Source organism: Saccopteryx leptura, chromosome 1 (genome assembly GCF_036850995.1).
Source record: "Saccopteryx leptura isolate mSacLep1 chromosome 1, mSacLep1_pri_phased_curated, whole genome shotgun sequence".
Classification (NCBI taxonomy): domain Eukaryota; kingdom Metazoa; phylum Chordata; class Mammalia; order Chiroptera; family Emballonuridae; genus Saccopteryx; species Saccopteryx leptura.
The window spans coordinates 226,209,830-226,237,052 of NC_089503.1; the positions used below are offsets into that span (position 1 = coordinate 226,209,830).

Consider the following 27,223-nt stretch of genomic DNA (forward strand, 5'->3'; position numbering starts at 1 on the left):
AATATACAAAATATTAATTCCCTACCAGGAAGGTAATTAATTGTCTCACATTTTATTGTAATTTACAAAGTGCTTTCCAAAACATTGTTTTAGTTTTCTTCTTACATCTACTTGTGAGATAAAGTAAGCATATGTTCTTATTTCCATTTTGTACATATTTGGAAACTGAAACTGAGGAAGGGGAAACAACTTTCTCGAGCTGTTTGAAACCAGTCAGTGACAAAGCTGGGTTTCAAAATCCAAGTCTTTATTTTTAATAAACTTGATGACCTAAATGAGTAATTGGATTTGAAGTGTTGCAGAGTTAACAAAAGCAACAAGACTTCTCTAAGAAGCACAGGTTTGATGGGGAAGGTATTATGCACATGTGGAGATGTAGTATCATCTAACATACCTGAAGCAAGCAGGGAGAGAAGTAGGAGGAAAAAAAATTAAATATAATAATCAGCATCCTATTAACACTGGAAATATCTGTTTTTCTATATACACATACATTAAACTTGAGAGTTGAAAATTATTTAAGATTAGGAACAGAATAAGAATCAGCTGGCTTCATTCCAGTCCTCAACGCCAGTTACATATTTCCCTTTGGATTTAGTTACAAAGAAATCATCCCATCCCTTAGCACATCTGAAAAGCCCTCTCTGCAGTCTTTGCCTGAGATTTGCAGTGGCTGGCAAAAAAAGGGTACCCAATCAACATTTCCTAAGAAAATAAATTCTCTTAGGGTTTTTAATGGGCTTCAGTTTTATGATTCTTATTTACTCTTATCTCAGAAACAGACAGGTAACATTAATATAAAAAGGAGTCATTGATTTAGGACATATATATTTTAGCTGTGGTGCATGCAATTAGAAGAATACTCCCCAATTCTCTCCTGACCTGTAAAAGACAACTGAGCCAACAACAGTACCTATTGTGTAGCTGCATACAGAAGGAATATTCATAAAATTTTTCATATCAACTATATTTTTTGACTAATCATGAAATCAGTTATCCCAAATTTCCAGAATGATTCAGAACATAGGACTGTTCAGTGTGTGCATCATTTCATCTTTATTGTATAACTGACAGAACAATCAGACATCTGATATTACTTTATAACCACCTGAGGGTCAGTTCATGCTTAGTGAAACAGTCAGAGGTCTAAAGTTATTAAATTATCACCTATTATAAACATTTTCAAAGGATTTCCAAAGCATTTTATTTAACCCTTGTGGAAAACAGATCACTATTGAATAACTATAAGTTTAAATCTTATTTTTCAATCAATTATATTATTTGGTAGACTCAACATTTATAGATTTTCTATTTAAGTTTTTTGCTCTTGCCAAGTAACCCTAAAAGCTCATGGTATACAATGTTTTATATTTTCATTGTAATGTAATTTCTAGTGAAGAAAAATGGCCTCTAGCTATTAAGAAAGTCATGTAGCCTCATGTGAAAATCTGAGTTTTGTTTTTGTCTCTGGTTTGGTTTTGATTTAGTTTGCCTATGTAGTAACTCCAGTGAACTGCTTTGAACATTATTTCTTAATAAAACAAAACAAAATTTTAAAAATTAAAAAAAAGATCTAGTGAAAGAGCAAACTTCAGTCAGTTAAAAACATATGCTAGATAGATATAAATAGTTTAATCTCCATGACATGTTACTTCAAATTTTAATGACTTAAAAACACAACCATTCATTATTTCTCACAAGGTCTTGGGTCAGCTTGAAGGTCCTGCTGAACTGGCTAGACCTTGACTGATCTTGGCTAAGATAAGTTACCTCTGTTTCATGTGATCTTTTACCTTCTAGTAGGCTAGTCTTGCTGTATTCTCATGTTGATATCAAGGATCCAAAAGAAAGCAGGCCATGTCGAATAATGCACTTTTCTTCCTTCGTGTTTCCACTTACATCACATTTACTAACATTACTTTGGCAAGAGCTAGTAACATAGCAAAGTTTATGCTCAAAGAGAGGACTAGAAAGTTATAGAGCAAATGGTATTGTTTAGCAAAGCATTTTGTGGTGATTATTGAGATCGTCAATAGAATCAGTCTGCCATAAAAGATGCTTTATTTGTTAACAACACCGTTAAAAAGACAAATCTTCTGAGACATGGAATCATTCTCTATTAAAGGGTAAAGGCATTTCAATTTTGGGGCAAAGCTGGCATCCAACTAGCAAATTTCAGTAAAGGGCAAGAACTTAGTGGATGAAAAGAGGATCATTTGGTTTTTACCACAAAAGAATACTGTTGGAAGCAGCTTCCATATACCATTTATAATGGCAATTATCCTTATTTAGAAATAAACTAAGGACCTCTAAGAAATCATAAAAGAAACATGTTTTGAATGACTGAAAAGTCTTTACTTCCAAAATAAACTTGTTCTTCAATTTGTCAACCTTTTCCAGACCCTATAAAAAATTGTTTTTTGATTCAGAATCATTGCAATTAAGTAGGCAATTATAGAGAAATTTGTGTCAATAGGACTTAGCACATAAATTCTATAATATGCTCTGTATAGGTGAACTATGATCAGATATTAAACTGTACAACATGGGTGTTTTAAAAATTTTATGTTTTTAAAAGTTTTATGTTTCTCTTGAAATATAAAAATGATGCAGACAAGTGCAGAAACTATAAGCTTATTGCTTGATGACTACAAAAGATTGCAAACACTAATGTAATCAGCTCTGGGACACTATTTTTTTTTTCCTTTTCATTAAATTTGTTGAGGTGACACTGGTTAACAAAATTGTACAGGCGTCAGGTGCACAGTTCTATAATACATCATCTGTACACTGAATTGTGAGTTCACCGCCCTAAGTCAAGTCTCTGTTCATCACCATTTGTCTCCCCTATTCCCTCAGGCACCATGTCCCTCATGCCCGCCCACCCCTGCAATCGCCACATGGTGTTTTCCATGTCCATGAGTTTTTCTCTCCTTTTTTCATCCTTGCTCAATCCCTCCACGCACCCCCCAGGCCCTCCCCCAACTGCTGTCATCCTGCTCTGTATCTATGACTCTGTCTCTGTTTTGCTGGTTAGTTCATTTTGTTGATTAGATTCCACATATGAGTGAAATCATATGGTGTTACTTATCTTTCTCTGACTGGCTTATTTCACTTGGACACCTTTGAATTTATTCTCTATATCCCCTTTCCCCTTATTCCCCTTATTATTGGTGGATGATTAAGGTATAAAGTGGGTGTAGTACAAATCACGTGGCCTACATTTGTCAGAGAGCTGGCCACTTGTTTCCTTGGTCTGGCATTTTTCTTGAGAGATATTGAAAATTGATATACTAGTTATGGATGAATTGTCTGTCCTCCCCAAATCACACTTGAATGACTGCTGTGCAAATACTTATAAGTATTTCTTCTGTGGCAGGTGGCTTTGTTAGTAGAGTACCAGAGGAATACTAGAGTAAAAAAGGAGTTTCCCTTTCAAACTCTAGTGTGCTTTTCTAGGCAGGCTCCTGAACTGTGTTCAAATTTATTAGTGCCTAGCCTCTAGCAAAGCATTTAGCTTCTGTAGTCCTTTATTTCCAAAGTGCATGACTTACAGGATAGTCCCCACTGCAGACATCTCTGGTAACAACACCACAACTACACTTCTCAGTGGAGGGTTTTCAGCAGGGAACCTCTTATTAAAATTTCTTTCCCAACCCTCTTGTGACCTTTTCTACCCTCTACAAAGAGGTCTCAGTGTCAACAGGACAAGAGAGGAGGCATTTCTATCTTGGGTTCACTGTTCTTCTCTAGGGGTGCAGGTTGCCCCTCTATCTGTTATTTCTATATTCTTTAGAGTGTCCTTTATAATAGACAGTCATCCATTACTCCAGTTTTCTGTTATAGTTAACAGTTTTTAATTAAAATTTCCATGTTCAAATTAATGTTTGGTTTCTGACTCTTAGTTGGTTCCTGAATGATGTGTGTGCATTCTTTAGGTTCCCAGAGTTCTTCAAATACCAGACTGATGAGTCATGAAGATAACACGGAGTAGATTTTTGCATAATGTTATTTACTGATTTAATCCATACATTTTAAATGTCTATCAATGAATATTAAACTCAACTAAATATTACATTCGACCCAAGAAAATATTGAAAAGATAATTATCAAAATTACATCAGAAGAAACAAATGTTCTTGAAAAGAAATTATCAGAAATTAATATTAGTGAGAGAAAAAGAAATGAATACTATTTGAATTCAAATACCAAGAGAAAATTAGTTTTAGCATTTCAATATATAATAACATCAGATTGATTATTTCCTTTTACAGTTATATTTGTTACTATACATGCTCATACAATTGATTGATTGAATTCTACAGTAAGGCTATAGATGACTGATTGACTCAAATTCTTTTAGCCCAACAAAGCATCTTTTATGCTGGGCAATGGACATTGTTACCTCACTTCTCTGACTTTTCTTAAACAATTTGGTAGATCATTCACTCATCTAAATTATACATAATATTTTTTAGGTATGTTGATAGCTCTACCCTGGTTTTACCTGTTATCAAAGACCTGGAAGACTTCATTTTTTGAAGATGATTGTGGACTTTTCTCTGACGGTCTATGGTATTTCTCCTTATCTTTTGTCTTCAGTAGTATGAATTTGTTTCTAGATTGATTTTAAATTTGCTACTTTTGGAAGATTCTTGATTCTTGATTCATTTGTAGATATTTTTCTCTTCAATCTCCCACTTTCTTCCTTCTAGGATTCTAATTACATATTGTAGGCTGATTTTGGCCTATATCTCTTGCATTCTAGTCCCCCCCCCCCCCCCAATTTCCTCTTTGTATTTCCATTTGAGTAATATCTACTGACTTATATTTAAGGTCACTGAGTCTTTCCTTCTGATGAGCCTGCCAAAGGCATTCTTCATGTCTGGTACTGTGGGTGTTTAAATTTATTTCTAGCATGTCCTTTGACACTTTCTTATTATTTCTTTTTTTTTCTGAAATTACCCATCTATTCATTATTGTCTTCTAGTTTTTCACAAGAGGCTGAGACATATTAATCATAGTCCTTTTAAATCCCCTGTATGACTCCTCCAACAAAAGATTTATATTTGGGATTAGTTCTATTGATTGTTTTTTCTCTCAACAACAGATTATCATTCCTTTTCATTTTGTGTGATACATAATTTTTAGTTGAAATCTACATATTGTATGTAGGGTAGCAGAGACTGAGGTAAATAATATTTATGCCTGGAAATAGACATGCCTCTTTTTCTGCTAAGCCTCTACTGATGCGTTGTGCTGTTTAATTTTTGTTGGTTGCTATGATTACCTTCATTCAATATTACCAACTTCAAATTCCTCCAGTGGCACCTTGTGGTTAGCGTTGGATCTAGATTGACTATCTGAGCAAATTCTTGGTCCACCTTCAGTTTTAGGTTTTCCCTGTGAGCCTGTTCCCGAGAGCTTGTCTCTTCACTGCTGGCAGCCTACTGTTACTTGTTCCCTGGTTCTTGTGAGGAGCGTGCAAGCATTCTACCTTTTTCTCATTTGGCCTCAGCCTTAGGCAGTGCATTTGTCTGAGTCTTTAGAGCTGAGTTTTCTCAGTGATCCTGCTTGCCCCCATTGGTAAAGGACCAGTAATTTTGTGCAACTAAGAGGAGTTCTTGTCTCTCTTTTTCTGTGAGTTTTCATCCACTCAAAGTGATAATATTTGCTGCCTTTCTTAAGCAGTTTAAGAGGTTTATTCACTGGGGAGAAGGATCCAGGTAAGAGTTGTTCTGTTTTCTCTGCAGCAGCTGTCACACAGCAAGGGACCTACACTAGAGGGATGCTTTCTCTGATCTCCCTGCTCCCAGTCTTTTTCATGAGCAAACAGTGAGGCTCGTGGAACAGAGGCTGCAAGTATTTGTGCTCCCAGGACTCTGTACTCTCACAGTCCTACATGTTCCGCTTTTAGCAAATTTTTAAATTAGTTGATTTATTTTTCATCTGTTTCTATGACTGCCTAGTTATTTTTTCTTTCATTTAAAATTTTTTTTCTTCTTTTTCTAAATGAAAGGAGTGGAGGCAGAGAGACAGAACCATGATCCCCCTCCACCCCGGCAACCCCTGTCTGGGGCCAATGCTCTGCCCATCTAGGGCCATGCTAGCAACTGAGCCTTTTTTAATGCCTGAGGCTGATACACCATAGAGCCATCCTCAGCGTCTGAGACCTATGTGCTCAAACTGATTAAGCCATGGCTGCGGGAGGTGGAGAGAGAGAGAGAGAGAGAGAGAGAGAGAGAGAGAGAGAAGAGAGAGGGGGAAGGGTGGAGAAGCAGATGGTAGCTTTTCCTGTATGCCCTGACTGGTAATTGAACCTGGGACATCTACACACCTGACCTACACCGTACCACTGAGCTAACCAGCCAGGATTTTTTTTCTTTCAATGCACTAATATATGTGGATGATTTCCTACACTCTATAGGGAATGCCTATACTATTATGTTGTCTCTTTCTGGAGGCTAACTTCACCTTTCCTCATATTTTAACATCTTCAGTTGCTATCCGAAGCCAGCACTCTGATGGGTTCAAGATCAGTATGATTTTCATTGACCAGCTTCTTGTTGTTTGTATAGGTATGACAATCTTTCTATCAATTTATCCTTAAAAAGAGCCACAATTCTGTAATACTCATTATAAATCTACAGATTATATGTTACCAAGATTCCAGGTACCTTTGGTATTCTGTTATTAATATTTTTGATGAATCAAAAATAAGAATTAATTCACTTTCAAAATATGCCAAAATATAGTTTAATATCTATATGATACTTTTTTCATTAAATTTTTAAGACATGCGATACTTGTATTTAGAGTAATAAGAAAGAGATTTGGGACTTTCCACATATACCTAGAAGCTATGTATGTTGACATACATGATTTAAGGTATAATATAATTTTTAATTTTTTTTATATTTCATAATACACATCACAAGAGTATATATAAATAAAATTTAAAGAATAGTAATATACTGATAACTATAAACTTAGTAACTATTTAAAAAATATAGAAATGACAACAAATTGGAAGCCCCTTGTAGGTTGCTCTTCATTCTATCTTCCTTTTTTAAAAATATAATCCTACTAGGAGTTATATGTTTATCAAGTCTTTGTTATTCTTTTTATTTTTATATAAATATATAATGTACATATACTTAAAACATAGTTTACTTTTCCTGTCTTAAACTTTATATATAATGCATCATATATATATATATTGCATTGTGTTTGGGGGTTCATGCATGTTGATACCAGTATCTATGAAGTAGGGATTTTCAAAACATAGACTCTAGAGCCAGGTGACCTAGTTTTGAATATTGGATCATTAGCCTTTATGGATAAGTTAATTAACCTTTCTGATTTCTGTTTTTTTGTAAAACATAGCACTGTCAAACTGTAAAGAATTAAAATAGTCAGGGTGGCTCAAGGTGATGCGGCTCTTGGAAGTTTTAAAGCACAAATATAAGACCATAGATACACATAAGAGGGCTACTTACAGATCCTTGGTGGACAAAGAGGAGCTCTGAAACTTAAACTTTATCAGCTTCATGAAAAATCTGGTTCTGAATCTATGTAAAACACTGAATACTAGCTCTATCAGTGTGATACATTTTTAATTTGTTTATTACTATTGTATTTATGGAAACTTTTATTAGCAAGATTTTTCTTAAGTGAAATAAAATATGATTAACCTGATTATTTACATATGCTATGAAATAATATTGTTACTCATAGTTTTATAATTTTAGTTTTTACTTTTACTACCAAAAAATACAGTTGCTTGAGGTTTGGTAGGCTTACTAATATGAAATAATAATTTTAGTCTGCATTAGTATACTTATTAAATTTTTTTAAATACATGAAATGGTTTACTTTAGAAAAATGATTTTTAAAATAATATATTTATAAAATTTAATTTATATTGTTTAATTTCATATTTCTCTGTGCTATTTTTTGATTGATTAAATATCTAAATAAATAAGCTCATGAAAAACTTTCAGTTTTTAGAAAATCTAATAAATCTTGAGATAACGATACTTTAGTCAATTTCAATGTGTAAATGTTTGCTTAAATGACTTTTATTGCTATTTTGTGAAAATATATTTTTTACACTTAAAAGACTAGAAAAATAGCTTTCACAATAATGTTCCAAAGTAATAGCATACTAGCATATTCAAAACTAGAAAGGAAATTACTTTAATGTCAGTACACATCAAAACATTGCATACTATGCAGAAAACCTCATTTAACGTATAGTGATACTAGCATCATGGAATTTAGAACTATGAGAAGAAACATAATATGAATGGGAAAGTAAGCTTAAATTTAAAATTCACAATTCCTAATGGGCAAGACTTATCTTTCAAATTGAGACAAATGCTTATGATTAAATATAGGCCTGAATTCAGCTATTGTGTTCTGGTATAATCATAACTATGTTTATTGCCTTGTATATTTTGATTAATCAGTGTTCACATATAGGTAGTTAAATGCTTTGATTATTACTTTTATACAATCCATTATAGTCAATAGCAGTCATAACATTTTCAAAATTTTAGAAATGTGCTACAAATTTTCCTTCCACAATTCCTTGTTGAACTGCCTTAAAGAAAATATAAGCAATCAACTCAACAAAATAAATGATTTTGTTTTTCTATTGACTTTCTGAACATCAGTGCCTTGAGGCAACTTTTTAATGCTGTAGAAACTCATAAAGATTTAAGTGGGAAAGATATCTTTATGGAGTATCTATTGGCAACAAGATTATAAAGGTGTAATGGAAGTTCAGAGTAAGTGTTAGATTTTGTCTCTGAATTCAGGGATGTCTGTTCCAAGGCCATAACACTCAACCACACTTAGCATCAGAATTGCACATTTGATTTAGATGCTGAAATGAAAGATTAAAAGATTTAAAATGCTGAATCAGGATGGAGATAAAAAGCAGGATTGATACATTTGTATTTAAAAACAAGTATTTTGGGGGTCTGGCTAAAATAATGAATCTGGAAAAATGTCAATTTTTTAAAAATAGCATAATAACAAGAGTAGATCAATTCTGCAGTCTGATCCTTTGGATGCTAATCTTAGACACTTGCTTTGGTTGGTATCTTACTCTGTTGGGCTGCTAAAACAAAATACTGCAGACCAGATAATATAAACAGAAATATGTTTCCCACAGTTCTAAGCCTGGTAAGTTCAAGATCAAGATGCCAGCACATTAATGTTCTAGTGAGAGCCCTCTTCTTGGTTCACAGTTGGTGCCTTCTCCCTGTGTCCTCAGACGGTGAAAAGAGCAAGAGGGATCTCTGTAGAGTTTCAATTAAAGGATCACTAATCCCATTTATGAAGGCCCCATCTTCATGACCTAATTACCCCCCAGACGCACCACTTCCTAATAGCATCACATTGGGCATTAGGACTTCAAAGGATGAGTTGAGGATAAACATTCAGACCATAGCAGTTAGTGATTTCAAGCTTAACATCACCATATTTCAGTTTGCTTATATATAAAATGAGACTTATAATAGTGCATTTTGAAAAGGTTGTTTGAAAGATAAAATCTGATTATTTAGCACAGTGCCTGGTGTATTTAAGGGCTCAATAATTATTTATTAGGTTTTACTTTAAGTATATTAAAAAGATTCATGCTTTATTCAAAGTTGTAAAAGAACATTAGTCTTGCTTATTCAGAAAAGCTGTATATTGGAAGAAATTGAGGATGGAAGATAGTGCTTCTATTTAGAAGAGGAAAAAAACATGAATAAAGATATATAGATTAGAAAAGATCACTCATACACTCATTTCAGTGTATGAGTGTATTTAGAGACTATTCTAAGTTAAAGAGATTTCATATGGTAAAATAACACAGATAACAATAACATATTAAAATAAACATTCTCAAGGTTTTATTCTTTGATAATTTTCAAAATTGTTCAGTGAAGAAATCTTTATTATAGTAAATAGGGGAGGACTATGCTGTCTAGGTAGCTCTACAGGACAACACATTTATTTTTGATTTTATGGAGATTTGAAAAGGATTTTTTGAATATCTTCTTTGATATACTTACTAACAGTTTGGCATTATATGAATATGAACATAATTACAAATACCAGATATACTTTGGGTTTTTACAATGATTTCCAATTATTCTTGCCCAGTGAAGGATTCATTTTTCAGACCATGACTTGCTCTGTTGGTGATGAGTCTTTCTTGTATGAGCACACCCAGTGTGCTTGTCTACCTTACACAAACTGGATATCTTACTAGCTAGTGTAGGTAATCAAGGATTGTTTCTGGCTCATAATCTTTCTCAAAATATTTTAAATATAATCATTTGGAGTAACATTTTCCAGAAGTTTGGCTTTCCAACATTATAACCTACCCAATGTCAACTATTTGCCTAAGTCTTTCTGTTTGAAATTTCTGTTCTCTAGCCTAAATGCTCTTCTCTAAAAACAGTGATTTTACTGGTAGCCTGTGGTAATGCAAGGAGTTTTATCACATATTTGCTTTACACAGTTACTTCCTTGTTTGGGTACAAGCTCCAAATCCTCTCTCCTCTTATGCATGTCATGAGGTATTTTCCTGGGACTCCAGAAAGTTTCCCTGGGAGTTGTAGAAATGTTTGGTATGATTAATCTTATATGAAATGATGTTGAGGAATTTTATTTTGATAATTGCTAAGGAAATATTATTCTTCACTAAATAACATGATGACCACAGTATACAGTATGTTTCTTCTTCCTTCCTGCCCTTTCTCCTCTTGACCTTAACTTTTGGGCGCTCCTTTTCCATTCCTCCTTGATCATCTCGTCACCCTTGTTCTTTCTTTTCCTCCTCCTCTTTCCTCCTGTTCTTTCCTCTGCTTCTCTTCCTCCTTCTCTTCCTTCCCTAACTCCGTATTCTATTTTTATTCTTCTTTCCTTGCCCCTCTTCCCCTCTTTCTTTCTCTCCTCTCTCTCTCTCTCTTGACAGAAAGAACATTATTTTCAGCCCCAGATTTGATAGCCTCTAGTAATTTTCTTGATTGCAATCAATCTGTACTGAGTATCGGGTAGAGGAAAGCTATTTTTAACAGAAATGCACATAGTATGAATATGTTAAAATTATAAGGTGTACTTTTAGAGCACTGATGTGTGAATATTGGTAAGTCATTGTGTACAATCATATTTTGAAGATAAAAAGATAAAAAGTCATAAATGGGGCAAAAATGTTTTCTTGACTGAATGATACTGGCATGATTACAGTTTAGAAAAAAAAGGTGAATGCTCACTTTATAATATATATATATATATATATGTGTGAAATATTAAAGAATTAGATACAATTTTTACAAACATAAGAAAATGAGAAGGCATTATCGAGAAATACTTATATTAAATCAGAATGAGAAAGGGTGTTGTATTCATAAAGCTGGTATAAGAAATAAAAAAAATCTCCAAACCCAAAATATTTTACACAAATTTAAAAGAAAAGCAATACATTAAAATATTTGAAAATCAACATAATAAATGCTGGTCTCAAAATTTTAAAATTAGAAGAAAAAATAAACAAATCATTCTTAGAGGGTAAATCTTAGTAGTTACCAGAAATATGAAAAAGAACTTTTAATAATACCTATAATAACAGATTGAAATTTTTATAATTATAGCTTAAGAAGAATGAGTACAACAGTAGCCTCATATTCATCTTTATTCTCTGCTATTAGAAAGGAAAATGAGCCCGTTGTTAAATTAAGATTTAAAATGCTGTTGTCTTTAGATCTTAGGTGATTGATCCAGCTTTCCTTCTTCTTTTTCCATATGTATTCTCATTATACTTCTAGCTTGTTTTCTTCAGACCTATATGAGTATTTGACTTTCTTTTATCTTGGGCATTTTGTCTTGACTTTCTTCTTTGTTCCCTTCTCCTGTCTTTATGCCTAGTTCAGTCCATAATCAAGAAAGAAGGCAGCGTGGTATACGGCAGGGGTCCCCAAACTTTTTACACAGGGGGCCAGTTCACTGTCCCTCAGACTGTTGGAGGACCAGACTATAAAAAAAAATATGAACAAATCCCTGAGCACATTGCACATATCTTATTTTAAAGTAAAAAAACAAAACGGGAACAAATACAATATTTAAAATAAAGAACGAGTAAATTTAAATCAACAAACTGACCAGTATTTCAATGGGAACTATGCTCCTCTCACTGACCACCAATTAAAGAGGTGCCCCTTCTGGAAGTGCGGTGGGGGCCGGATAAATGGCCTCAGGGGGCCGCATGCTGCCCGCGGGCCGTAGTTTGGGGACCCCTGGTATACGGGTTTACAGCATAGGCTCTGGAGTTAGCTCTACAAACTACAGGCCAAGGGAAACCGAGGAGATTATTTAACATCTTACCCCCAGCTATAATATGAGAACATTTTAAGAGCTTTTCTTTGCATGGGTTTAATATATGAATCAAATGAGTCATTATTTGTGACTCAGAGCAGTCTCTGGCATATAATAAGTGCAATGTGAATAAGGATCAAAATGCTTTAATTTAAAAAATATTTTGCATAGATAATCTGTTGTTATTGTCTTTTTTGTGTTATAATGTTTTGTAATGCAGAAGTTATTCTTCTTTATATAATTGAATTGATAATACTTTTTTGATTTAAAATTTTTCATACTCAGCTGGACTTGTGGTGGCTCAGTGTATAAAACATCAAACTAAAATGCTCAGGTTACTGGTTTGAAACCCTGGGCTTGCCAGGTCAAGGCACATAGAAGAAGCAATTACTGAAAATTGATGCTTCTTCCCACTCCATTTAAAATATATATATATATTAAGAAAATTTTTATACTCAATATTTCATAGGCCCAATTGATAGTTTTATTTTAGCATACTTATTTTTTATATTTAAGTATTATTACCCATAGGTATAGTAATACCAGTTTTATTGAAATATAATCATCATATTATAAAATTAACCTCTTAAGGTGTGCTCAGTGGCTTTATTATATTCACAAATTTGTGCCACCATCATAACTATCAAAGTTCAGAACATATCCATCATTCTAAAAGGTATTTCATATCCATAAGCAGTTGTTTTCTATCACTCATTCTCTTCTGCTCCTGGTAACCACTACTATATTTTCTATCTCTGTAGAATTTGCCTATTTTGAACATTTCACTCAAATAGACTTAAATAACTTATGGCTTTTGTGTCTGGCTTCTTTCATTTAACATAATGTTTTCAAGATTCATTTATGTTGCAATATATATCATTAGTTTATTTCCTTTTATTTCCAAGTAATATATTATTGTATATAATATATATATATCTATTTATCAATAGGTAGGTATTGAGTTGTTTTAATTATTTGGTTATTATCATGATACTATGAACATTCATGTACAATTTATGTGTAGAAATATGGTTTCTTTTATTATTTTGAGTATATGCCTAGGAATTAAATTGTTAGACATATGATTAATGATTCTTAACATTTTGAGAAACTGCCAAAGTGTTAACCAAAGTAGGCATAACATTTAATATTCCTACCAGCAACACCTGAAAGTTTCAGTTTTTACAAATCCCATCATACAGTTGTATTGTCAGTATTTTTTTAAGTTGGTCTAGAAGATGTAAACTGGTATTTCCTAGTGGTTTTTATTTGCATTTCCCAAATGACTAATCATGCTGAACCTCTTTTTATGTGCTTATATTGCCCATTGCAAATCTTTTGAGAGATATCTATTCAAATCCTTTACCATTGTTTTAATTGGATTATTAGTCTTGTTATTGTTCACTTGTACTCATTATATATTTTGGAACAAGAATCATATAAGACAAATAATTTACAGTTATTTTCTATCATTCTGTGAAGTTTTTTTTTTTTTTAACTTTCCTATTGTGCCCTTTGGGAAGCAAAACTTTTTAGTTTTGATGAACTATGATTTGTTGATTTTTTCTTATTTTGCTGTATGTAGTCACTGAAATCTTTGCTCAGTTATTTTGTTGGTGAACTAATGGTCAAACAGAGATTTAATTAAATACCTTGAATCAGTAAGTCTTCCAGACTTTGCTGAGATGCTCTATATCTATTATTTTTCATGCACTGGAAGCTCCTACAAGCACTTACAAGTCTGCCTTAGCTGTAATCCTAAAACATAAAGAAAATACATCTTTTCTGGTCATGCATACAACCCTGCATGCATTTGTATAGCCTTCTAGATTCCTAGCAATCTACAGGTCTTTTCAAATCTCTCCATGGACATCTCATTCTTGTTTTTCTTTTTGTTGTTGTGTCTATTATCCACAACTAGTAAACAACTCTATCATAAGAAGCTGTATGTAATGTTAAACAACTGTTTTTTTTGTTTTGTTTTGTTTTGTTTTGTTTTCAATAAAGACTCTAGAGATAAAAATATTTACAAATGAGACCTTGGAGGAGTTCTAACCTTGTTTCCTTGTTTTTACTCCTCATGTCCGCAAGGATGATGAGTTAGGAAGCTGGTGGGTCCGGGCATTGAAAGCAGTTGTGGAGAGAAGGATGGCACAAATCCCATTGTCTGTCTTAGATTCAGCTCTAGTCTTTTCTTCACCAGTTTTTGTTGTTGTTGTTTTTTGGTTTTTTTTTTTTAGAAATAAGGGATATATGTACATGGCATTTTGATTTACCTATATTGTGAAGTAACTACTACAATTGGTGGTCTCTAACTGGTCTGAGCATTTGTCTATTTCCAAAGTTCTGCAAAAGTTTATTTTTGATAATTTGCTATTATATTCATTGACTTTGCAAGAGAGAAGGTTTTCTGGTCTTTACTGTTCCAAAAGTGCTTCTTGGATTTGATTTTGACAAATAAGTCTGAAACTTTATTCTTTTTTTTTTCAAAGTGGTTATGCAATTGTCCCTAAAATTTTAAAATGTTATGGTAATTTTTTAATGTTTTGCTTGTTTCTGAGTTTAAATATTCTGTTCTATAAATATAGCTATAAATTTTATCTGAGAAGACACTGGTTTAATAATATTTTTCTGGGTAAATATAAACTATAATATAATGAGCAATTACAAGTGGGAAGAATGTGATAAAGAGCTACATTTCAGCTACAAATAAGAAAAAAATCATGGTACAATTTTATTAATTAAAAATGTAAACTGAATTAGAGAAAAAACCTGGAAAATTAGTTTACATATAAATCCATGTATTTTAAATAAATACTAAAAAAAGCTGTGTTTATGAGTGAAACTATACTTTTTAAATAAAACATGTCTTACAAAAATGGTAATTACAGATCTTCCAACTTTATAGGACTAACTATGATTATTTTTATAATTGAAAACAATATTTTATTCTATTTACTTTGTTCCTGGACACACACTGCTAAAAAGTAAATTGTTAAAAAATATATTAAATACAAATTGACCTCTTTGTATTTAATGTATTTTTATTATATTTAATATATTTAAATTTTACTTTTTTTCTATAGGACTTTGGAGATGATGGATCCTTGTATATTACTAAGGTTATGACAACTCACATGGGCAATTATAGCTGCTATGCAGATGGTTATGAACAAGTCTACCAGACTCACATCTTCCAAGTGAATGGTAAGAACTGTGTGTTGTTATAATTACTTTTTGCTTCACTAGATACTCAGAATATCTTAATTGACTGGGACAGCAACACTTTATTTTTTTCTTTTTTTTAGTCTTGGGACTTAGTCTTAATGCAAAACCTTTTTCAATTAAAAAAAAGTGTTTAAATTGAATAAGTACTGTAAAGCTGTACCTCTTTCTCATCATGAGTCATTGGAAAGTAATACATTCTAATTAAAAAATTAAAGAATAGAAAATTGAAATTGCTTTTTGAGTTTAAGACTATTAACAAATAAGTGACCATAACAATTTTGGAAACTAAAATATATAAACATTTAATTAGATCATCTTATTAATGATATTAAAAACTGTTGTTATCTACAGTAAATTTTATATTTTTAGTGGTTGACTTAATGGCTATGAACATTGGCCAAGGAAGCTGATATCATTCTTATAATCAGAGCTTTGTTTTACTTCTGATTTAATTCAAATATTAATTTTTTAGTTGAATTGATGATATACGGTTGCACGTTTGATTAATACACACTGATTCGTTTTCATACTACTCTCCATGTTAATTTACTTGATGATTTACAATAGGGAGGCTGACACTTTCTTGGCTCTGTGTAGAGCAGAAAGAGGGCTAATGTGGTTGGTATGAATTAAGAGGACAATGGCAAGTAGGAATTTGGAGAGGGGACTAGGGACAGGTCTCATAGAGCCCTGTGAACTTAAATATTAGATTCCCATTCTGAGTGTAATGGGAAGCTCTCAAAGTGTTTAGTGTCTGATGTGGCACATTCTGATTTGTGTTAAGGTGACTTGAAGAAATGAGATCTGTTAAAAATATTTTCATAGTCTAGGAAGAGATAATGGTGGTTTAAAATATAGTTTAATAGATAAGAGGTAAAGAAGTGATCACATTTGAAAATACTTTGAAAGTAGATCTGATGATATCACTGAAGAATGGTATGTTAGTATAAAAAGAAGAGAACTTAAGAAAAAAATTAACCCAAGGACTTTGAAGGATGTATGGGGGAAACAAACTTTCCTCTATCATTAAGGTTCTTGTGGCTTATCTAACAGTCAAATAGACGTGAGGAAGATGAGCATAACAAAAAGAAAATGAACCAAATTTAATGAGACATATGTATGAGAGAGCCAGAGACCCCACATTAAAGAGAGGTTCAGAGGGAACATGGGCGTATAAGACATCCTAATCTAGGAATGAAATAAGGTTCGAATTGGCCTAAGACATTTGGAGTTGAACTTTCAAAGCATTTGAACCCAAGGATACATAATATTCTTACTACATGACAATTCTATATAAGGGGGGTTCTTTATCAAGGTGCTGCATCCATGGGGAAATGGTTGTTGTGCAAGTCTGGTCCTCACCTCCCTCTTTGTTGTGCTTGTATACAGACTAACGACCTATTAGACAAAGGTAATACTCTGCAATTTGGGGGCTGTGATGGGGTAATTTGTCTTTTATCTTTTAACCCCATTTCCAGTCCTGGTTCTTCTAGCCTAAGGACAACCCATGTGAGATTTCCTGGTAGTTTATAAAACATTGCATGGTTCATGTTTTACTTGCATCAGAATCATGTGAAAAAATAAAATAAAATATGTAGAACCCTGACTTCACTGGCACCCTCTAGAAATTTGATTTGAAATTTACAGTTTGACAAGTTTCACGCGTAATGGTGATGCCTAGTGAAGCCTGAGAAACATTTGTACATGGCCGTTCTTCAGGGGTTTCTGCTCCTCATCCATGTCTGGTGTGGGTTTCTTAGATGCCTCATTCATTTGTCGTGCTCCAGCTGGGAGGTGCAGAGGGAAGACGTTGAGCCAAACTTCAGGCTTTTATGTTGCAAGATGTGCCCTGAGCTGCATTGGGGAAATGCAGCTTCCTATTTCATCCTTTTCTGGGTGAATTGTTTACTTTCTGATCTCAGGTTTCTCTGATGTAGAATGTGAGAATAAAAGAATAACAAGGTCTCAGAGCTCCCTTTCCCCCACTATCAAACTTAACATTATGAATTAGTTAAGAGAAATTCAATATAGTAACCCCCCTTTATCTGCAGAGAATAGATGTTGAAAAGTGCAGATAGTACTGAACCTTATCTATACTATCTATGTTTTTTCCTGTACATTTATACCTATGATAAAGTTTAATTTATAAATTAAGCACAATAAGAGACTAACAAGAATAACTAATAATAAAATAGAACAATGATAACAGCATACTGCAATAAAAGTTATGTGAATATAGTCATTTGTCTCGGTATCTGTTGCTGAAGTCTTTGTACAAGCTCAGTGTTTGCCCTAATTGGAACACGTTTTCTGTTCATGTTTTCTACCCACAAATTTAATACCTTTTCCATCTTAACTAAGCACTTATCATGCACTGTGACCGTAACTTTTGCAGTTTAAAGTGTGACAACCAAACCAACAGAAATCCTTTTGTCTTCTTCACAATTTCGTGCATAGAAAATAGATTCTTATTGTAGATCTTATCAACCTCCACACACAATTCTTTTCTTTCCTCATTAAATTGAGAACGTTCAGCTTTACACTCCATGGAAGCACTTTATGATTTCTCTTCAGCATATCTGATTTTCCAACATCACTAGTATTGTGCTTTGGGGACATTATTCAGTAAAATAAGCACTTAGATACCATGACAGTAGATCTGATAATCAAGGCTGCTACTAAGTGACTAATGGTCAGAAAGCATACAGAGCGTGGAGACCCTGGAGAATGGTGATTTATGTTCTGAGCAGGTGTAGTAGGACTAGTAGAGAATTCATCAGGCTACTCAGGATTATGTGCAATTTAAAAATTATGAATTGTTTATTTCTGGAATTTTTCTTTTAAAAATTTTGGCTTCAGTTGACCATTGTAAGGCCGGTGCCTTGCCCATGCAGGTTCACATTCAGGAAGATAGTAAAGGAACTGTGGAGCCAGAAAATGGTGGGCCATTTTGTTTACTAGAGTCTTGCAACAACAGATGAGCAAGCGGACAGAGAAAACTGCTTCTCTTCCTCTCTCTCTCTCTTTCTGCACTCACAAACTAAAACCGGCTGTGGGTAGGGAAACCTCTTCTCCAGCAAACAATTACGAACAATGGCCCCTCCCAATGGTGGCAGCCAATGCACAATCTATAATCTGCCGGCCCGAGGGCAAGCATTTGCAGCCTTACGTAGAATATGCACACGTGGTGCTGCCTGTGCTCATGCACCAATCAGAAACAGTGCAAGCAAGCAAGCCTAACACACTTGTTTTCCCAACAACCATAGGTAGCTAAAACTACAGTAAATAAGACTGTGGAAAAGGGGATACTACTGCATTAGGAGTGGTTGTCTAGGCTGAGCACTAATGATTTTCCTTTTGTAGAAAGGTCCCTGAAGTTGGGAGAGAAACCAGTCCTCACTATTATCTCCTACTACATGTGATCTGCCTCACAATCCTTGGTGTAAATATTTTTCATGAGCAATGCGGTTTGGAAAGAGAAATGGTTATATTATCATTGCTGAACAAGAGGTGAAAGTGAACAGAGAGAGAACTCTGCAGTAGCTGGCGAATGATGTGAGGTCAGGGGAGGGAGTTTTATAAAATTAGAGGTGTGATCATCTTTTATGCTAGGGAAAATAATCCAGTAAATGTTACCGGGCTAAAGAGGTCCATGTGCATACATGCATCAAAGTCCAGTAAGACATGAACAGGAGTTTGCAGCAAAGAAAGTAAGGATTTATTTTTAGAAAGTGGTCCACACCTGGAGATTAGGTGAGCTAATATTCAAAGACCTGGCTCCCAGATAGTTTTCAGGGGATGACTAATGTAGGGGGAAAAAGCCATTAATAATGATGACTAAGAAAGTTACTGTCATGGCTAGGACCATGCATGGTCTTGACTGGTTAGTATTAGGGTAGAGACAGTGATGGAATTCAGCTGGTTTGCACCGGTTCAGCAGAACTGATACCTAATTCTTTGTTTGCTTTGGCAAACCAGTTGTTAAAATGGCACTTGTAATCAGGGTTCTCTCTAAGATGGGTGCCTGGGCAGCCGCCCAATGTGGAAATCACAAATATATATCCCTTACTCTCTTTTTTTTTTTTTTTTTACAGAGTCAGAGAGAGGGATAGATAGGGACAGATAGACAGGAATGGAGAAATGAGAAGCATCAATCATTAGTTTTTCATTGTGCATTGCGACACCTTAGTTGTTCATTGCTTTCTCATATGTGCCTTGAACGTGGGCCTTCAACAGACTGAGTGACCCCTTGCTCAAGCCAGTGACCTTGGATCCAAGCTGGTGAGCTTTGCTCAAACCAGATGAGCCCGCTCTCAAGCTGGCGACCTCGGGGTCTCGAACCTGGGTCCTAGGCATCCCAGTCCGACGCTCTATCCACTGTGCCACTGCTTGGTCAGGCCCCTTACTCTTTTTTAATGTTCATCTGTGCAACAGCATATTCTTAATGCCCCTAGTAATTTTCATTCTGTTCATAGGTGAAAAAATACAGAATTATCTTAAATGACAGTTTTATTGCTTTTGTCAGGTATTCTTTAACATTTTTTCATTATTATTTTAAAACTTTGTCTTATAACATAATCTAGTTTTGTGTACTCCTTTTATTGTTCTTAAGTATTAAATACATGAAATAATAAGCTACCATTCAGTATATCATTTTTTTTACGCTTGAAATGGTCATTAGGGCAGAGAACCGGTTGTTAAATTACTTGAATCCCATCGCTGGGTAGAGGGCACCCAGTCATGACTGATGTCAGCCATGACATCCCCTTGTTTCATTTCCCTAATTTTCTGGACTTGGAACTAAAGCACAATTGAGGCCTAGATGTTATCTCTAGAGTGACAGAAATTGTCTCTGTCTGGAGTCAACAAACCCAAAACTTTCCTCTTAAGATTATTTGATGCTGACCAGAACCTCATTTCTCTGATTGCTTAATGATTAAGGGAATGGACGTGCAAAGAAGAAGGAGGCAGATGAGTCAGGGTGCTGGACAAGGCCAGTTTGAATCAAATAGAAAGAAAGGAGAAAAGGTCATATTAAAGAAATGAAGTTTCTATGCAGTTATGTGAAGATGAAAAGCAGCTCTTTTAAGAGAAAAGGGAATAGTTGCAGTAGTCAAGACCTTAAAAAGTTAATGTAATGTAGTTATATCAAGAAAGAATTGGTGTTTGAAAAAAAAAATAGTTCTTCTGTTGAAACAGAGCAAGACAGAGTAGGAACAGGTGCTCAAGGCAGGAGGAAGCACATCACTCTTTACATCACTTGGATTTTTTCAATGCAGTGAGGAAAGCCAACCATTGGAAATGAGGAATTTGTGAGAACATTAGTGGTTTGAAGAGGGGAAGGGATGAAAAATAGTTATCTTGCAAGACAGGAGGGTGATGGAAGTAGTAGTATGTAGTTGTTAGGTAGGTTGTGCTGATCTTTCAGAATTCTGGAGAAGATATATATTCATATGTTTTATTCTGTTGTGGTTGGCTGTGATTTTGCATAATAAAAAGAAGCAATTTGGATTTAACCAGCATTTTATTTTGTCAGGTAAGTAGGAGAGAGACATGCAAAAGAAAGTTAAGCAAATTTATAAAAGAAGGATTACAGTAAGGTGCCATAGAATAAGTGGCAAGATATGGAAAAAAGTGAGACCATGAGAAATGTGAAATGAGCTGAAAAATTGATTGTGACTTCCAAATTGGTCAGCTACTATTAGAGTGAGGTACAAGAAAGAAATGCAATCCCTTCACCCAAAGTGTTTCCTTAAAGCATCTGATGATTTCTGTTTATAAGAAATGCTTTTGATTATATTAATTCTCTATAAAAAATATATGGACCATAAATTAATGAAAAATGTTTAGACAGTATAGCACTTCTATATCTAACTTGTTACTTCTGCCTTTAACTGGAAAAAAGAAATGAAGTATAATATAATACAAATTCATCAAATTCAAGCATAATTGACCAAAAACTTTTTCTGATGTATTTATATCAATGAGGAAAGACAATAAGTGCATTTCAAGAATCATGTTGAATATCTAAACCTATCTGAAGAGGCAGCAAGCTGTAGAAAATATATTATGTATGTATCTATTAGAGATTGCCTTTAGCTGCTATAACAGCAACCCAAAGTAGCAGGATACTGGTATGTGTTTTTTTATGCATGGAAGAAGCCCCAATGTCAGGATGGCCACTCCATAATGTCATCATCGTCCTGGGATTCCTCTATTGTGGTTAGCACATGGTTTCCCTTCTCAATGTCATCCCTTGTTTTCCAAATGGTGTTGAAAAATTTGATCATGTTCAAAAAGGAAGAGAGGAAGGAAAAGTGCACGGGACACCTGAGAGGGCACTTTTAAAAGAACTTTAGTGGAAGCACTAATAACTTCCACTGCTCCTCATTAAATGCAGAGATTGTCATGTACATTGTGTGACCTTAATCTACAACAATTAAGGGTTAAATGAATTACAAGAACAGGAAGAAAGGGGGGATAAATTTTGTAGGTAACTAGCTATCTTTGCCACAAAAGTGTCTGGTATGAAAAAATATTTTGCAGAACAGTAATAGAGAAAGGACTTCTAACCTACAAAATTAAACCAATTAAATTTGTAAATCTAATTGGCTATATTAAGTGATTCATAAATAAGACAGTATCTCATCTGGCAATTAGAAGGAACTCGGAGGATTTGGATAAAATGGAAGCTTCTTATAGAAAGAAGGGTGGGGCAAGTGAGCTATTAAAGAAAGACAGAATTATTGCATTATTTTGAGACCAGGACATCTATTCTTTGGGGGAAGAGAACATGAAAAGTTTTTAAACATGCAGATTACCTCTTCTTTCTATAGGGGATGGTGAAGGTCCACCTGACAAATTATCTTACTGGTGCTTGACCGAAAATTCCAGACTAAGATTACATTTCTGAGAGATTGAAATTGCAATTAGTTCAGGTATTAAATCTAGGTTTAGCACAAGTGACATTATTTTAAACCTGTGGATTTTCTCTTTACCACGACACTTTCTAATAAAATATTTTGAAGTAGTAGAATTAGCTGTAAAGTAGCCATTCTACAAGTAATTTGCTAAACAAGCTATTTCTTCCTTTTTTTTTTTTTTTGTTTCCCTTTCCTTTGGTTTTAAGATGTTTTATATTTGGCAAAACTTTAACCATATGTTTTTGTGTATAAATAAGTATAGTAAACTTGAGATCACTCAGAATATTGTTATAGTCCACTCACAAAAAACTGTTAGGAATGAGCTTTTAGAGTGGAGAAACACAATGAAAATGCAAGAAAATGCAAAGTAACCAATAGCACATTTATGGGCCCAATAAATCTCTAAAACTAGTTTAACTCATTTTCCATTTTCCATACACTTTTCAGAAAAGGTTAAAAAGACCTTTAGGAAATTAGATTTTCATAGCAAATTTAACATATTTATCTTAACAATTTGTCAATTAGTTATAAAAATAAAATATGTCATTGATTACCATAAAAAAGCTCTGAAAATATCATAAGTTAATGGAATTTGTGTAAGAGTGTTTTTGAAGTGCAAAGTCTATTTAAATAGCCTAGGGTGCAAATCAAATAAAAGTCTATGTATAGCCCTCCCCCTTTTTTCCAAACAATGCAAAACTAGATCATTGACATATGAGAGTGCCTCTGTGTCCTTGTCAGATGAAATATTATGTAGAAATCAAAGGAGCTTGACTCTATCAGTGGAATTCATTTCATGCTTTTCTTTTACTGTTTATATAAAGTAAACTGTCTTTCGTTCTTCAGCTTATGATACGGAATGTTTGAAATTTTAAAAGTTATTCAGTGTTTACACCACCCTCTGGGCAGAAAGCTTGTCAATATTCACAATGGACCCATAGTATACTGCTGTTTCTTGTCCACGTTGTTTTAAGGCCTCACACATCATATCAAGTGCACTTTATTTTTCCTACTCGTATCAGAAATTTCTACACAAAATTGCTGGTTATATGATGGCTATATATATGAGCCAGGATAGTAAGAAGCTAGGAAAATTGCTTGGCAAATAGAATGGGTAAACTGAGACAGAAAACTGAATAAATGGGCTGAGCAATTTACAGCCAGATACAGAGTTTCACCTCCTTAGAAATGACATTTAGGCCGCAATTGTGTTTTGGCTCCAGACCTAGGTGCAAAGTGATCCTCCTGTGGCTGATGGTACCCTTCCCTGTGGCTGACTAATCGCTGCAGCCCTGGGTGGGTTGGGAGATCACACCTGAAAAACTGATGGATATTCTCTTGAAGTACTCCCCTAAGACCACTCCTAACTCTCAGTCTTTAAAAAACCCTCAAAACAAAGGACCCAGGGTGCACACTCTGAGGTCCGGGAGTAAGCCTGCACCTGCACCCGCACGTGCCCCTCTTTCTCTCCTTCTTTTCTGCCCTCCCCCCATAGGCGTGCATCTCCTAAATCGTAAGGGTCTTCATGAGACTTGCAACCAGGGGAGCAGTCGGTAGTCGCCAGCTTGCCATGAGCTAACCCCTTGATTCTGTCTCTAAGGCCCCCTTATGCTGCTTCTTTCTTTCCAATAAGGTTTCTAGAGAGCCAAGGCCACCCAGCCTGGGATCTCCTGTTGTTGGTTTTTGTTTTGTTCCTTTTTTTTTTGTTCCTATTCTAGGCCCTTCCTTGTTTCACTGTCCCCAGCTTTAATAAACTTATAAACTTTCTTTTAAGATCAACTGGACTCGTGTTGTGAAATTTTTCCTGCACAAAGTTCAGATCCCATGCATCATGGACTGGCCCTAGGCAGACCCTAAGGGCCAGGTCCCCTGTTGGATAACATATAGAATACCACTTTAAGACTAGAAAGTGGCTTAAACCAAAGGTAACAATGGGCAGCTTTGTTTGCATCATAGAATTGAAATTTCTTGTCCATTCCCAGGCAGCCTTCCCTGTTCATGCTGCCAAACTTTCTGCATGGTGAGGATGAGAATAAAACCCTCCTGCAAACAGTATGATCCAGAAAGCAGGGAGTCAGAGGCCTCCTTTCTTCTTTCTCCTCTTCCCACTGTGCGTTATTAAAGGAAAAGAAGAGAAGCCTTGAAGGTTACTGTGGCTCAGTGGTTCTCCAACGGTGGTTCTTGGGCAACCAGCATCGCCAATTTGTTTTAAATGCAAATTGCCAGGGCAGTATGCACCACCCCCACTTCAATCAGAGACTCTGGGCGTGAGGTAAAAGAATAACCTGGGTTTTTACAAACCCTCTTGATGGTTTTGACAGTGAAGTTTGAGACTACTACTCTAACAATTCTATTGGCTAGAAACATGAGAAGTGGGGGTATGTGTTCCTTCCTCACATTCTCTACTTTTATTCTTTTAATTTTGATTTGAAGCTAAACTTTTTGTGATCTCCGAGAATGGCTCTTTCTTAAGGCAATAAGATCAGACATCTATTAAGTCAGTCTTCTCCTTCATGAGGTCCTACAGCAAATAATCTTGATGTCTTGCTCCAAACCCATCACTCACTGACTGCCTCAGCGGTGGTTGTGGTCTTTTGACAGCTTGTTACTATAGAAACCAGTCTTTCTGCCATTCCTTTTTAGAACTTTATTTGACACAGGAAACTTTACCAGATGCACTCAAGGTAGCTCAGCTGTGCCAGGAATTTAATGCCCCTTGGGACAGTCCTTAACCAAAAAGGAACACAAGTCAATGAACAGCCCAGCCTCCCACTTATTCTGTGGGAATTGCTGAGCTGCCTTGTACATGATTCTTCAGAAGGTCCACACTATCTGGAATTGAGCCTTTTTTGCTCATAGTGATAACATGCTCATGAATCTCATGAATGCACCTTGCACTTCCTCCTTCTTCCTCCCTTCCTTCCTTCCTTCCTTCCTTCCTTCCTTCCTTCCTTCCTTCCTTCCTTCCTTCCTTCCTTCCTTTTTTCCTTTCTTGTTTTTCTTAACGTCTATCTTATTTTTCCTGCTCTCTAACTTGGGCTTCCTGGGATCACTTCCCAAATCAACTATCTGAATTTAAATTCTTTTCTCAGAGCTGCTCTTGGGGATACTCCAACTTAGAAAAGTCCTTCCCTTAGTTACCATTGCCCCCTGAGAACTACTGGTGGGCACTATATGCTTGCTTCCAGAAGGCTTTGAAATATGATAGAACAGTACATTAATTTATTAACTCCAAGGCCTAAAAATTCTTTCTATTATTTCTCATGCTAAATTATGTCCAGTTAACGCTGTACAGTAGAGCTCTTCAGATCTTCTGCAATTAGATTAATTCATGACATCAAGATACTTCAATTATGCAATACTGAGAGCATAGAGATGCTCAAAATTTAATATGTAATTTATTAAATTCCCAGAGAGAAATAAAACTTCAAAGATTAAAGTTCCAAATAAATTAGTCCCAAGTAATTACTATCCAAAATTAAATTCTTCTGCTACTGCTACATAAAGTTTAAAGAAAGTCCAAAAATTTTAAGTACAAATAAATTCTAAAGAATCAAGTTCTTCTCTGATTTCCTTTTCGGTGAGACAGGTCCTCGAAAAGTCTGTGGCTTCAGGATCGCTTCAACATGTGTATGTGGGGCGAATTCTCATTGGACTAAGTGTATCATTTTTTATTGTTTTTTAAATGGTTATATTAGTTTTATATTCATTAATTTCTTGTATTCTTTCTTCTGTTCGGTTGCATAACTTTTAGAATTTTATTTCCTCTCTACTGTTGATGTACTAGCTGTGCTTCTTTTTTATTTTATTTTTAAGTGTAGCTGTAAGGTATAGTTACAATATACAACTTAAACCTGTTACCATGTATCTTCAAATATCACCACTTGATATATAAAATAAAAATCTTAAAAGAATATAGTTTGATCTCTCCATTCTATTTCTTGTGATAATATTGGCAAACATTTTACTTCTACATATGTTATAAACCCCATATACATTATTTTATTTTTGCTTTAAACAGTTGAAAATTTCTCATAATTCTTCTTTAAATAAGTGCACAAGATTATTACATTTAGCCTTTCTGAGCCATCTCATTCTTTCATGTAACTCCAAATTTCTGAATTGTTCTTTAGACTAATAAACATCCTTTAACAGTATGAAATTTGAGTTTTATCCATGTCCTTACCCCAATCTGTGAACTATTTATTATCTGTTCATGAAATAAAGCATAGAATTTATGAGTAGGCTTTAAAAAATGTTTTATAGTAATTTCTTACTGCTACATCACCTATGTAAGTGATCTTATTTTATGGTAACTGTAGAAATTGAATGGGAGAAAATAAAACAAGATCCCTACAACAGATAGTTCTAAAACCACCTCCCTAAGGCCTTGGAGTCCTCCAGGGGATCCTCTGTGTTTGTTTAAGTGACAACAGAAGAGACAATGTGTGTAGAATTGCCTAGATATTTGGGACAGGCCTTGTGGTAGGTAGCAGATGGCATTCTTGCCTGGTAGCCTGCTAACAATTAGTGTATTCTATTGTAAGGGAGTCTGAGAAAAATAAGCTAGCTCTGGGCTCAGAAAGAAGAGGGAATACATTTAGTGTACACCTAGTCTGATTTTACCACAAGAACACATGCTCTTCAGTTTTCTAGGAGAAAGAGCGAACCATGCAGACTGCCACCTCTTCTGCAGA

At 34.6% G+C, this 27,223-nt stretch overlaps 1 protein-coding gene across 4 annotated transcripts in view; it reads left to right on the plus strand.

Annotated features, from left to right (window-relative positions):
- Positions 1–27,223, plus strand: part of FSTL5 (follistatin like 5) — a 703,822-nt gene that overhangs the window by 521,255 nt on the left and 155,344 nt on the right. For all 4 annotated transcript variants that reach the window (XM_066387204.1, XM_066387223.1, XM_066387213.1 and 1 more), the window contains one exon: positions 15,462–15,582. In XM_066387204.1, the coding sequence (XP_066243301.1) occupies positions 15,462–15,582 (121 nt within the window). The remainder of the gene's footprint in view (positions 1–15,461; positions 15,583–27,223) is intronic.